The sequence below is a fragment of the Accipiter gentilis genome, chromosome 19, assembly GCF_929443795.1.
Source record: "Accipiter gentilis chromosome 19, bAccGen1.1, whole genome shotgun sequence".
Classification (NCBI taxonomy): domain Eukaryota; kingdom Metazoa; phylum Chordata; class Aves; order Accipitriformes; family Accipitridae; genus Astur; species Astur gentilis.
Window position 1 is genome coordinate 8,439,704 of NC_064898.1, and position 14,137 is coordinate 8,453,840.

A 14,137-nucleotide genomic window follows, 5' to 3' on the forward strand; every position below is an offset into this window, starting at 1 on the left:
GGTGAGAAGTTCTTCCACATCAGGAGGAAGGAAAAGTGGATGTAATTGCTGCAAGTATTTACATTCTCCAGGGAACAGGTAACTACCTTTAATTGCTGGCAGCAGCTAGGCAATTAGCTGTTCTCTGAGTAGTATAAACACTTTATGGCCTTCTTTGAACTCCTTTGAGAACTCCCTTGAGATAGACGCATCACAATTTGAGGAAACACAGATCTAAAGACAAGTAGAATTGTGGAAAAGCTTCTGCACAAGAAACACAGTTATAAACGTCAATCTGACATTGTGATTGGAATCTTTTATTGGTTTCTGGAGTTCTTAAAATTGTTTTAGGCTTTGTAAGAAACTGTACAGATTGCACTATAAAAATGCTGTTATACTAGACTGAGTCATAAAAAGCACGGTCAGTAATTATGCACCAAGACAAGGAGTTGTCCTATGATTTTCATTCTCTATTTAACTTGTTAATTCTGGTTAGCTCAGTCTTTCCATTCTTCATCCAATGACATTCCAAAGGACCGTGTGTTTGTATAGCTGAGGGACTTTCTCCGCTATGAGTTAAGCCCAGTTTTGAGATTCTTGATGTAGCAAATACATTGCTGCATATGGTGGTTATTCATTTTTGTAATGATATTGCAGTCATGATCCTTCAACTGTAAAGGTTATTCTCTGCTGTGCAGAGATTTATCAACTTTGGTGATTGTGGCCCTCTGAGGAGTTATGTTTGTGCAAGGTATGCCTGGTTATTCCTGATTCTCATTCACTAGACTGAATCAACCTTCAGTCTCTTGTTCTGGAAATGCAAGTTTTTGTGCATCTAGGGTTTCTGGTTAGGGCTTGCCATCAAGTTCCTGTAAGCTGCAAAGATGGAAGACTGCTCTTCTGCAGACTAGCATCTTTTGCAGGTGACCGACTGTCTGTTACATGTAGCACAGGGAAAATGAGTAACACTAATTGCATAAATCAGTCAGATTCAACAAGTTTTGATTGACTGAGACTCACCTCAATGACCTCTGTAGCATCTAGAAGTTAAGACCCTAGCCTGTTTATTCATCTGCACTGTACCAGAGATGAAGCCAATCCTTCATACGTTTTTGTTTTTTTAATGAGGAATCTCCTCTTCTAACATGAAGAAGGTTTTGGCCTTTCAACTGTACAGAATACATTTTCGTCACAAGAAACAGTTAAGCAGTTAATGATGAATGAAATCCAATACAGAATTCTTGGGACCCAAACTGTGTTTCTTCTAATTGCCATTTTCCGTGTAATTAGACTTAGTCCACATCACGAAAGTCCATTACAGTTTTACAATATTCTAGCACACTTTTCTACAAAGCTCTTGTACTCTTAGCAATCTGGCAAGTTTAAAACCACCAAACTCATAGAATATTGTTTCATGAATGACTCAAACTCAGCAAAGGTTTCCTTGCTGTAGTGTATAAATAGCCAAAGATATAACAGCCAAGAACACTGTTTGGAGTTGAGATATGCAACATAAAGGAAGGCTCTCCCAGCCTGAGAAATTATCCTTTTAACTGCTGATTTGACATATGTATGGCAGCTATGTGATTTTTATATATAAGTATTTAAAAGTAGAGTACAAGAGATTCCTTAACAGTATCTACAACCAGTAGGCTGCTATAGGAATAGCTAGCATGTCTTACAGTTGCATCATCTTATAAAATTTACTGTGAATAAGCAAGGATAAAATGTTCTGCTCTAAGGAAAAAAAGCTACTTTGGAATTTGCAACAAATAATTACATGAACTAAAGAAGTTCTTAATATGAATTGTCATCTCTAATGATCTGAGTGACTGGACAAAACTTTCCATCTTATAATTGAAATAACTCTTAAGTAGAAAAAGAGGGTAAGTCGGTGTGTTTGCTGCTGTGGTGCAGTTTCCTGAGGTGGTGAGATGATGATGTGAAGCCAATAACACGACTGTTTATATATTCTTCATTCTGATGACGGCTTGTTCTGGCTTACCAGCAACTTCATTTCTTGTTTATCTATGCTGGAATTTACGCTTTCAGCCTCTTTTTCTTGTTCAGGTACACAAGTGCAGCCCACTGGGATAGTGACATAATCTTCTGTGTAGACGTAACGGCCCCCAGCACATGACGATGTGCGCCGGAGGATGACTGTTGGCATGTACACAGGGGTGCTGCGGAAGTGAAAATTCTCCTCGCCAAAGATCCCCATGAGGCAGCCTTTGCACAGACAGTATGCTTCAGGAATGTATTTAGGATACCTTGTGGGATCATACGAAATTCTATAGAGAAGCAAATGATAAAGATTCATTAGTATCTCTAAAACCAGATATATTCATCTGGAAAATATTATTATAATGTTATTTGACTGTAAACATTTATACAATGTTTTTGTTTTCTTTGCCAGGAAAAATAGCTGAAACTGTTGCTTTCTGGCTTCTTATTTGTGAAGTGTAAAGAAAAAACATGAACAACTTACAGAACTGATCGGGTCCTACAGTGCACACTGAAGTATGAAGTGACTCGCTTTCCAAAATGTGAGATACAGGAGCTTAAGCCCAATAAATTTTGCATTTTGGACTGAACCCGTAAATGGAGCGTTGAAAAGGACATAGACATTTCCAAACTTTTGATCTGCTTCGAGTCCTTAAAAAATTGGTACAAATCCTTGTTAACATTATTATTGTTGAAGCTATGATGTGATGTTTTAAAATTTTATAATTAAAATAGATTTAAATTGTACTATTATTTCTGCAATAGTTTTTGCTCCCTGCTATACTTGAGGTTATAAAGGTGCCTTCCTCTTGAAAGCAGAACTCTGTATTTCTTTCTCTAATTCACCTCCACTTTCTCTGCCTCTAACCAGAGAAGCGTAACAGTCGCATGCTCACACTAAGATAAACTGCAAAGTTAATGTTTTTTCTGCCCTTTCCTCCTACGTTTGGCAGTAAAGCCTTGTCCCAAAGCTTCAAGAGTATACCCTCAATTTTTTTGTTGCCTTACAGTTTGTTGTTTGACCCTTTCTTTTTGCTTATTAATGCCCTGTCTCTAGAAATTCCTGATTAGCAGGAGCTGGAAAGCTTGTAACCTTGTAACAGCTTGGACCAACAAAGTCCAAGTTCCAACATTCCTCTCCGGATGTTGTTGGGCACAGAAACAAAGATGTGATACTGTGGTCTCAAGACATACAGATCCTGGCTGACCTATAGCCATTGTTTTTAGTGAAGAGAGTAGAAGCTCATAAAGTCTGCTTGTTTTTTGAAATAAAAGAAAAAAGAAGTACACAGCGAAGTACATGTACTGGAGTGTGTAGCCACACTGCTTATTGTGGTGGTGATGTATTTGTTGCTTTGTTCTTTACCCACTTTTCCTGCTTATACTAGAAGTAATTGCTGGGCATGGCTGTAACTTGTACATTATTACAACTGTCATTATTCTAGAAAAGATGTCTGCACCCCCAGAAAAAGAGGATTTTTAAAAATATGTTTAACTCCCATGCCAGCTGTCCTCTTTGTACCTTTAAACTTCCTCCAGATGACCTTCTGCTCTCACACTGTTACAGAACTAGCCCTGCTTCAGCACTGGTTGCACTATCCAGCTGGAGAGGATGACTGCTCTCTTTGGCTGGGTAAGCATTTAGCCCAGAAGCACCACCAGCCACCTCTCGGTGCTCCTACTCCAGAGCCCGTCCCCGCTTTGCGAGGATGCCAACCCCAAGTACATTATCAGAAGCACTTACCCACCTGCCAGGTAACAGAAAACCCTTTTCTGCCCTTTCCTCTGTTCCTACTTTCACACAGTATACAGTTAGACCTACACATGGTGCACAGCAGAAGTACCCTACAGGCTGTTACTGGCACGCAGAGAGCATGAAGACACATTGGGAGGTCACCTAGTCCAAATTCCTCCATGAGGCAAGCTCAGATGTATTTCCCTGTGTTTGTCCAGCCTGTTCTTAAAAACCTCCAGAGGAGATCCCCAGCCTGCCCAGAGGCTCTGTTGCAGTATTTCACCAGCTCTTTACTCGGTAAGTTCTCCTAACGGTGAAGTGGAGCATTTTTTTCTTGCAAACTAAATCAATCATTTCCCATTTTGGATGGGAAGTTTCAGCAGCTGAGGCTAAAAAATTGAGTAATAGTCAAAGATTTGCTAGCAGAGAGAATGTTCAAGCCTGTAATGTTTACTGTGAAGTGCTGCAAAACCAGTAAAAGTCTTGGGCACTGGGTTTTAAGCCATCCTCTACTTGGGATCAGGATAGGATCACCATGCAGTAGATCACGTGGGGCAACTACATAAGAAAAATGAATAAATTAAATACCTGTCATCAATATAATTATTTATGGCATGATATAAACTACTAAGCATACAATGCCCCCCTTTCCACAGTAGTTTCAAAATAACCGATTTTGAAAACTGCAGTAGACTTAGAGTGATTGCTAACTTGTTTTTCCCAGGGTTTGTACCACTTCCTTGGGTATCAAAGTGTTAGCCTTTTATCTTTTCAGGTGGTCTCTGAGATGAAGTTTCAGCTGCAGAAGAGGCAGCATTATGTCTGCCTCGTGCTTTGATTGCACAGTCACTTCTAGTCAACAAAATCTGCACTTGCCAAAACAGGCTGCCTGGCTCTCCCTCTCACCTCCATCCCTGGGTTGATGCCAATGTTCTTCTGGTCACAGGATTGATCAGGGAATTCATCCAACTGAAGAGTAACTTCATCAAAAGCTGGATTTTGGTCCTTCAGCTGTCTTGCAACATATACACAGAGCCCTACACAAACAAGCCCGTGTGAACAAGCAACTGTAGATGGGGGCAGAAGGGAGCTGCCCTTTTCAGAAGTATCACCAGTTTATCAGGTTAAAACAAATCTGGAATCACAGCTTTAGCTAAACACAAACTTGGCTATCCTGTCATCAAAGAAAAGAGTCTTTTTTCTTTTTTTTTTTTTTTTTTTGCAATGACCATATAATCTGGATTCTTTCTCTTTGTTAGGAATTTGTTTTCCTCACAGAAAAATCTGACCAGTTCTCTCATAGCCAGACATCTGTGATGCTGCAGATACTTTTTTGCAAAGCTTCTCTGTCCCATTTATACTTGCTTACTTTCCCCAGGAAATACCTTCATGTTACAGGATCTCACACCAATGTGAAATAAAATGTCTGGTAGCTAGCAGAAGGGAAGAAAGTGAAATACAGGCTCTTCTACCGCGATACATTCCCATTTCAAACTCAAGTGTGAATAATTTCAGTGGTGGATTGTTAAACACACCGTATGTCAAGTCACTGGTATTTCCTCTACTGGATTATCTCTAGCACCTGGTTTATGATGTTACTGGAAAGCATGAACATGCTTCTGGATGCAAACGTTAAGAGTTTTCTCTAATAACAAGAGAACACTGTCACTGTAATCATGGTCTACAACAAACTTCCCCCTCCAAATTCCCACATGGCAAAAGTCAGGTATAAATTAGGGGTTTTTTTTGGAAGCATGGTGTGGTGTGGTTTTCTAATTTCCATAGAAAAATCTCTTATACTTCTAAGTTTGATGTAGATACCTCTACTCCATCATGTGAGGACTGGAAGGAATCAGAGAAGATCCACACCCAAAGATGGCTCCAAAATATAGACGTGGTTTTGCATCCAGACCAGAACTTTAAGACTGAAGGCTCTAAGTAATGCCTCCTGAAATTAAACGCTGAACTCAAATGTCACTAAACTTTGGAGCCACATCCAAAGTTCTGCATCTTCAGCTCAAACCTGTTAAGAAAGGCTATACTACTAAAGCCTCATTTTTATCTTTCTAGGCAACCCAGACTGATTTGGGTCTGAACTACTAACAAACACCAGTAATCTAGCCTGCAGTTGTGTGACCTGCTTCCTCTGTTTGCATGTATTGAACATAATCACTCTGTGCACACAAAGACCACAGCCTCAGCTGCTGTAGTTTGATGCATGTCCATTACTCCAAGCACTACAAGTCATGTTTTTATGTCTTCTCCTAGAACAGGGAAAACATGTTTGATCAGGTTAATTAACCAGATAAAATGCATGCTCCAAGTTCCTACTGACTCTTTCCTATACGTAGTGAAAGATGCACCCAACTGGGGTGGACACAACAGAAGCAGCTGGGAAGAGCGGTGGAGAACCAGAGAAGTGCAACTTTCCACCGGCACCCAAGTGTCCCCTGCATCCTTGTGTCATTTGCTGTGGCCACTGCTGCAAACTAGACAGCCCAGCCGTTTTGGTGAGGGTTGCCCTTGTCCTGTAACTCAGGTTACTAGTATGTACGGCTAACTCTGCCTAGCCAGCACTCCCGATTTACAGATGACAGGAGCAGTGAGCTATGCCGGGCTGCTGTGTTTCAATCTGCTGGAACAAGAAGCAGGTTTGTACTGAACTGGAACTGCTAATGAAGTGTGACTAGTTCGAGGCTGCTTTTCCTTATGACCCTACGAGCGCTTTGAGAGCTCCCAGTGAAAAACAAACTTCCTGCCGTTTATGTACTAAGCCTGGAAACTCAAGAGAAAAGTTTCTGTCAGAAGTAAAACTCTTGCAAAGACTTAATCTGTCTCGTCCTGTACTGCTACTTGCATATGTAGTATTTTTAATAATATTACCACTTCATAGCTTCCAAGCTTCTAAATCCAATGGGTCAGATGCTGTGCTGGGGCAGGCAGATACAGCTGACTCTTCACAAAATCACTGTTAGCGCTAGGCTAACAGCTGGATGTTATCAGAAGTCTAATAAGCAGATCATCATCCCTTTACTTCACACTCTGAAATACTTACAGGATTAAGAGCTAACAACTTTTTTTTCCCTCTTGGCAAGACATTTATTTCTCTATAGCAGGTGTTCTTTTGTTCACATTACACTTCGTTTGTTTTATACACAGGTAATAAGTAGAGTGCTTGAATAAAATAGCCTAGTGCTAACAGTGATTTTCTGAAGAGTTGTAGGAACGTGTACTCAAATAAAAAGGACAGCAGTTCTGCGTCCCCTTGTATTCTTTCCCTCGGCTGCATCTTTGGGATATGCACACTGTGCCACATGATAATGCTAAATCCCGGAAAATGTCTTGGATAAGGTTCTTGAAATCATTGGAGTATTATTTAAAGGAAAGCCCTCTTGTATGACATTTTTCAAAAGCACTGTGGACAAGCTTGGCTTTTATCAGTAAAAAAAGAATTGTCTGTATTACTTTTATTAAGATTTTTATGTAGATGAGCACTAAAGCAAGGATGCTCATAAGCTGAAACTGGTTTTTGAAAAGCAGAAAAAACCAAACTGGGCAACGTTTGAGAGAGGGAGGGACTAGCTAACATGGGATTTCATGATCAGATCAATGCTGACAATAAAAATTAAATCTCTGTAAATTAACCCTTAGTAAATGCAGGATTAGGCCCCAGAGACAGACACAGATGCCACAAGATCTGGAAATTCAGAAATGGGAATGACTTCTTGAATACACGTAAAGAATTTTTGCTGAATTCATGCAGAAGTATGTTTGCAGAAGACTCTGAATGTACTCCTAAAAACTAGCTGTGAATGTTATTATGACCTTAAGACAACAGAGAATAAAAATAGAGCTGATGTATACAGCTGATTAATGAGTGGCGCCTGTGCTCTGCAGCACCATGAATGGAATCACAAATCAACACTACCTGTAAATGCACCATTGACTTCAGCGGGATCAGATTTTTTTTCAACCATTACTCTAAGCTTTATGATCAGACCTTGCAAACGTTTAGGCATGCATTTAAAATTAATCCTTTTTATAGTGGCTCTTGTCCACGAGCAACCTGTGTGTGCATCTCTGGAGCTGAGCTTGCATTGGTAAAGATTCACCATGATTATGGCTTCTGTAAATTTTAACAAGCAGCACACATCTTGTGCTGTTGGCAGGGATCTGTAGGCTGTAAGACAACCCGTATCACTAATTCTTGTGAAGCAAATGTGAACCATAGTAGTAGCCAAGGTCCACGGCCCTTGCCGGTACCTCCTCGTACAAGCAGGCTTTCTGGATTTCATTGACTGTCCATGTAATACTGCTAAAAAGGACAAGTGGCTCCTGGATAGATGTTACAAACTGGCACACAGTTAGCATGATGATTTCATGGCAGAGCTTCTGCCACTGGCTCTGTTTTTCAAAAAACCTGGGTAATTCTTAGACCAACTTCCTGAAGTGCTGAGCAAATCCTGTACGCTCAAGATTTCACTCCACTCAACTGACTTCAGGGAACTCTGCTGTCTCTTTATAGCTCTGCAGCGTAAAGAGCAATTTGCGTGATTAAACTTTGTGCCCTGAATTATATACTGATCTCCTGTGGCCATCAGGAATTTCACTATCAGGCAGATGAACCAATATGTTTCCCCTAACTTTTGCCTCAAATACCACCTATTGGTTGCTGCCAGCAGCAGGATAGTGGACCAGATGTATCTGTGGTGCAATCCATGTGCAACTCCTGTATCTCTGGGTTGTAGCAAGCCAAAAATGATGTAAGTCTTGATTTTTTTATAACCAAATTAAAGACCAAGTAATAGAAAATAAATAGTAAGCACAGAACAAAGACAAGGAAAGAAGCCACACAAGGATTAGCTGAACTTTGAGTCAATCAATCGAAACTAATTCTTCCACACTTAAATAGAACGATAAACTTGGATCTATGCAATGCAGTAGGCTGATTGTTATACACGGATCTCTAAGTAATATATTTGATTCTTTCTCACAAATGCAGATATGAAAAAATTTCAGTTGACTTGAACTGAACGGTCACGTGAGCAGAAGAATTACAAGAAGCAGTGTTAAACAGCTGGGAACAGGTGCCTAGGGAGATATGCAGGGGAAGGTAAGTAGAGCCAGACTTAATATCTTTATTATTAATGACCTGGAATAGGGAGTATAAACAGCATGTTAATGAAATCTGCAGATGGTAACAATGGGAACTGCTGCAACACCAGGGAAGACAGAGAAACAGCATGAGATATCTCAGATGTTAAAATGCAGGTCAGAAAGAAAGACTCTTTATGTGCAGAGCATAAATCGCAGAGCAGAAATCAATTGCACTGTAACTCTTTAGGGGCAGAAGAGAAGTCGGAGAGCAGGACGCCTGTGAGACATGCTGAAACGGGACAAGTATCTTGATGCAAGTTTCAAATAGTCAAATTTATGCTTTGAGGAGTGTCCTATCAGGGTGTACAAGAGGGGTCTGCCTCCAGTGAATTAGTTTCTGAGCATTCACTACTAGAACAACTCTGGTGATTGAGGCGGCAGTTCAGGAGATAGCAATGAATGAGTGAAGGGTAGCGATTTATGAGGAAAGATTAAAAGAATTATACGTAAGTAGGCTTGTCAAGAAAGTTCCATATTACAGAAGAGAGCTGTATGCAGTTTTTCAGACTAACACCCCAGCCATGGAGAAGAAATTGTTGGGATTGTATAAGTGAAATTGGTTAACTATTGACAAGACGTAATGTGCCATTACTTTCTGCAATCTTTATTGAAGAGTTGCATGTCCTTTTTAAAGATATGCAATAGCTCTAATGGGATTTGGGACCTTGCTTCCAGGGTAACTGGGTGAACAGCACAGATCAGACCAGACCTTCATACTGCTTTTATCTGGCTTCAAAATCTACAAAATAGCAGATTGTAATAGCAAATGCACATTACTGTTCATAATGAGCAATTTTATATTTTACACTTTCATTACATGTCTTGCAATGTCAGTTGCTGCCTCATTGCACACTAATGATATAGTAAAAATGCAATTGAGAAAAAAAAAAGCTGTAAATGAGATTGTTAACTAGACAGTGTACTCAGGCCTCTTCATCGTAGAGAAATAATTTTTCCCCCAAATATAATTTTAGATTTTGCCTTTAATGGTATAATACTTTTTTTTCACTCTCTTTTAAAATTTCTAGCTTGGAGATGTCATCAAGTTACTTCTATGTGAATGGTTAGTGGTCTGTTTGAAAACATTTTGATGAAAAGCACAGTGGATTTACGGTTTCTTAATAAACTTTTTGTAAGCCAGGCCCCAAATAGCAGCTGGTTCTCTGTTAAGTAAGCCTGTACAGAGCTCCAACTGAAAATAAATACCTGCCCAACGAGATGTGAGCATGGAATGCACTGTTTTCAGACCAGAAGAACAATTTTCTGATCCCACTAGTATTTGGCAAAACCAACGTAAGAGATACCTGAGCCTAATGGTAGGTGTTCCATTCATCATACTTGCTTTTTGCACGCTTAGGTAGCTTAAAAAATCCTCAGTCTGCTTACAGAAAATGTATTACTAAAAATACTATTTCTAAAAATACTTCGTTTATGAAAGGCTTATTGAGCAAATAAACCATTTTTCTCTCAGTAGGATTACTTCTTAAACTAAAAGCGGGCCAAAACCATGCCACAAAATAAATGTTTATTGGAGATCACTAACAAGGAGATATTTAAGTTTGCTGAATACACAGTAACTGCATCAAGGTATATACGAAGGATAACGTACAGAAAGTAGCAAGAAAGTCCGTTCCTTTTAAGTCTGTGCATGTTTTAGCCTCCTGTTCTCAACAGTGTCTTTACAGAAAGCTGAAAGCAGAGAGCCCGATTCCATCAAGTCTAATTCAGACAAAACTACCAGAAGCCTTGATAGTGAGAATGTGATCACAGGCTGGGCTCAGTGTTCTAGATCAGTGGTTTCCAAGCTTTTCCTGAGCTCTCTACGGAAGTGCAGACCCCTGTTTTGGGTATTAACCAGCCTTAACAACAGATTATTTTTATGCCCCCTGAAAAATAGCTTGGCAGCCCCTGTTCCACCTCAGCAGAGGGAAGGGGTTTGCAAAGCGTGGGCTGAAAACACTGATGCAGAAAGTTGCAGTACTCGTTCCTTGCCTACCCTCCCACAGCAAAGCGGACAGCAAGCCCTTGGGAGCGTTTGTGGCGGGGTACGCGAAGGTACGGCTCTGCCGGTACGTTACAAGAACACAACGCTGTATACTCCGATTGTATTTCGGAGACCAGCACCGTGTCTGGGGTCACACCTCGGGGAAAGCCTCTGAGCCCCTTGGGGGCTGCCACAGAGTCAGGAGGGGCCTTCGCGGTGACGGTCCTTTGCCGAGGGTCCTCGGGGTGAACTTCGCCCGTGACAACCTGCCCAAGCGACTTTCTGAGGGGTGCGCGGGAGCCCCGTCTCGCAGCTTGCTCCACCTCACCCGCTCTTCCCTTCTCTTTCTGCCCGTTAGGCATTATTCCTCGCACAAGCCGTTTTTACACATTTCACCTCACATCTGCCTATTTAGACGCCGACTTCAACGCCTTTTCCGCCGGGCTGCTGCTCGCTGCAGCCCTCACCCCTCAGGGCCGCCGCCTCCCGGAGCAGCCCCCAGGGCACTGCGCGGGGAAAGGCGGCCAAACCCCCGGGCAGGCGTGGCACGGAGGGGGGTCCCCACACAGGGCGACCGGCTCTCTTCAGCCCGCCGGGACCCTGCCACCGCTTCGCCCCCCTGACGCGGCTGGAACACCCCCTCCTGCCCCTTCCCCCCCCACACCCCCGCCGGTGCCCCGCAGTCACCTGTAGGCCCACGGCGAGGCGCTGCGCAGGTTGACGGGGAGCCGGAACCTCTTGTCGGCGGCCGGCCGCCCCCCGGCCGGGCAACTGGCGTTGTGCTGACGGCCCGGCGGCTCGGGCTGCAGGGTGTGGTGGAAGGCGCTGAGCATGCCCGCCGCCAGCCGCCCGTAGAGCTGCTCCAGCAACTCCTCGGGCCGTTCGCCGCAGGTCCGGGTCCGCGCCGGTCGCTTGGGAGCCTTGACGGCCTCCGGGCGGAGCGGCAGCAGCGCCGCGCACAGCAGCGCCGCCAGCGCCGCCCGCACCTGCAACGACGACGCCGTCAGCGGGGCTGGGACCCCGCCGCGCCCCGGAGCGGGGGTCGGGGCGCTCCCCCACACACACACACACACAACCCCCGCCCCGGGCCGCCCTGCCCCGGCCCGCAGCCCCTTACCCTGCCTCGCTGCATGGCGGTCGGGCTGCTGGAGGAAGCCGAGGAGAGCGGCGGGCCGCGGAGCCGCGCCGTGCCACTGGCTCTCTCGGCGGAGGAGCTGTTGGAAAAGTGCCCCGCTCCTTACTGCATCTCCCCTGGCCTCGCATGCCAGGAACATTTTAGGCGCTCACGGAGGAGGCGAGCGCTCAGCGCCGGGAGCCGGCCGGTGCCGCTCTCCGGCATCGGCCCCTCCGTCCTGCCCCGCTGCCCTCGGCCACCGGGGAGAGCCCCGCGGGCACGGACGGGCTCGCTCCCCCACCAGCCACCAGCCGCTGTCCTGCCCCGGGGCCCGGCCGCCGCAGCGACCCGCCCGGCTCTCCCTGCAGGCCTGCGGGGTGTGCGGGGTGTGCGGGGGCCCTGGCGGGCCGCGGGCGAGGCCCGAGCCCTCCTCTGGTCTGTCAGGGGCCGAGCGGTCCCTTCCACGACATACATCCGTGTCACGGAGGTGAGCCGGGCTCTCCTCAGGCCCGCTGGGCCCCCGAGCCTCGAGCGGGACCCACCGGGCCAGGGCACGAGGGTGAGACAGGGCCAGGATGGGTTTGGGCCCAAGTGTTAAGGCTGACAGAGAAAAAACGTGGGGATTTACAGCTGAAAACAGCCCAACTCTGGCTATGTGACTGCAGCTGGGGAGGGGACGGCTGCAGACCAGACTCCTTCAGCCACTTTGGAGCAATCGGCACCGTCCCTTGTAGGGGTTTGGGAACGTGCCCAGCTCCAGGTAGCACCTCTGGTTGCAGCACCTGCTGCGTCGTTTCTCCAGCAGATACTGGGGTGGTTGAAGTCCTGCATGAAGGCTGGGGCTGGCGAACATGAGGCCGCTTCAAGCTGCCTGTAGAAGTCATAGAATCATACAATCGTTTAGGTTGGAAAAGACCTTCAAGATCATCGAGTCCAACCATCATCCATGCCCATGGAACCATGTTCTGGAGTGCCTTGTCTACACGCTTTTTGAATACCTCCAGGGATGGTGACTCAGCCACTTCCCTGGGCAGCCTGTTCCAATGTCTGACAACCCTCTCAGTAAAGAAATTTTTCCTAATATTTAACCTAAATCTCCCTTGCTGCAACTTGAGGCCATTTCCTCTCGTCCTATCTCCAGCCACTTGACAGAAGAGACCAGCACCCACCTCACTACAAGCCCCCTTCAGGTAGTTGTAGAGCAATAAGGTCTCCCCTCAGCCTCCTTTTCTCCAGACTAAACAACCCCAGTTCCCTCAGCCGCTCCTCATCAGACTTGTGCTCCAGGCCCCTCACCAACTCGGTTGCCCTTCTCTGGACACACTCCAGCACCTCCATGTCTTTCCTCTAGTGAGGGGCCCAAAACTGAACACAGGACTCGAGGTGCGGCCTCACCAGTGCCCAGTACAGGGGAACAACCACATCCCTGCTCCTGCTGGCCACACTATTTCTGATACAGGCCAGGATACCGTTGGCCTTCTTGGCCACCTGGGCACACTGCTGGCTCATATTCAGCCAGCTGTCAATCAGCACCCCCAGGTCTTTCTCTGCCAGGCAGCTTTCCAGACACTCTTCCCCAAGCCTGTAGCGCTGCATGGGGTTGTTGTGACCAAAGTGCAGGACCCGGCACTTGGCCTTGTTGAACCTCATACAGTTGGCCTTGGCCCATCGATCCAGCCTGTCCAGATCTCTCTGTAGAGCCTCCCTACCCTCAAGCAGGTCAACCCTCCCTCCCAACTTGGTGTCATCTGCACACTTGCTGAGGGTGCACTCAATCCCCTCATCCAAATCATCAATAAAGATATTAAGCAGAACAGGGCCCAACACTGAGCCCTGGGGAACACCACTTGTGACCTGCCGCCAACTGGATTTCACCCCATTCACCACGACCCTCTGGGCTTGGCCATCCAGCCAGTTTTTCAACCAGTGAAGAGTACACTTGTCCAAGCCATGAGCCACCAGCTTTCAAGGAGTATGCCATGAGAGACAGTGTCAAAGGCCTTGCTGAAGTCAAGGTAGGTAACATCCACAGCCTTTCCCTCATCCACCACGCGGGTCACCTAGTCATAGAAGGAGATCAGGTTGGTCAAGCCTTTCGTAAACCCATGCTGACTGGACTGGACTTGCTACGTGAGTGCTCTCAGGACAAACCGTTCCATAATCT

At 45.3% G+C, this 14,137-nt stretch overlaps 1 protein-coding gene and 1 long non-coding RNA gene across 2 annotated transcripts in view; both read right to left on the reverse strand.

Moving 5' to 3' along the window:
* Positions 1–14,137, reverse strand: part of LOC126048201 (uncharacterized) — a 566,030-nt gene that overhangs the window by 298,202 nt on the left and 253,691 nt on the right. The gene's annotated exons all lie outside the window — the stretch shown is intronic.
* IL17D (interleukin 17D) lies at positions 53–12,094 on the reverse strand. Its single transcript, XM_049822851.1, has 3 exons — positions 11,977–12,094; positions 11,547–11,845; positions 53–2,270 (listed from the first exon to the last, which is right to left on the reverse strand). Exons 1-3 carry the CDS (start codon positions 11,989–11,991, stop codon positions 1,955–1,957), a joined length of 630 nt encoding a protein of 209 aa, XP_049678808.1. The 5' UTR covers positions 11,992–12,094; the 3' UTR covers positions 53–1,954.

Excerpts from the sequence above, each read along its gene's own strand:
- IL17D (XM_049822851.1), bottom strand. Across the intron at positions 2,271-11,546 it reads GCCTCGCCGTGGGCCTACAG|AATTTCGTATGATCCCACAA; the intron begins GTGACTGCGGGG and ends GCTTCTCTATAG.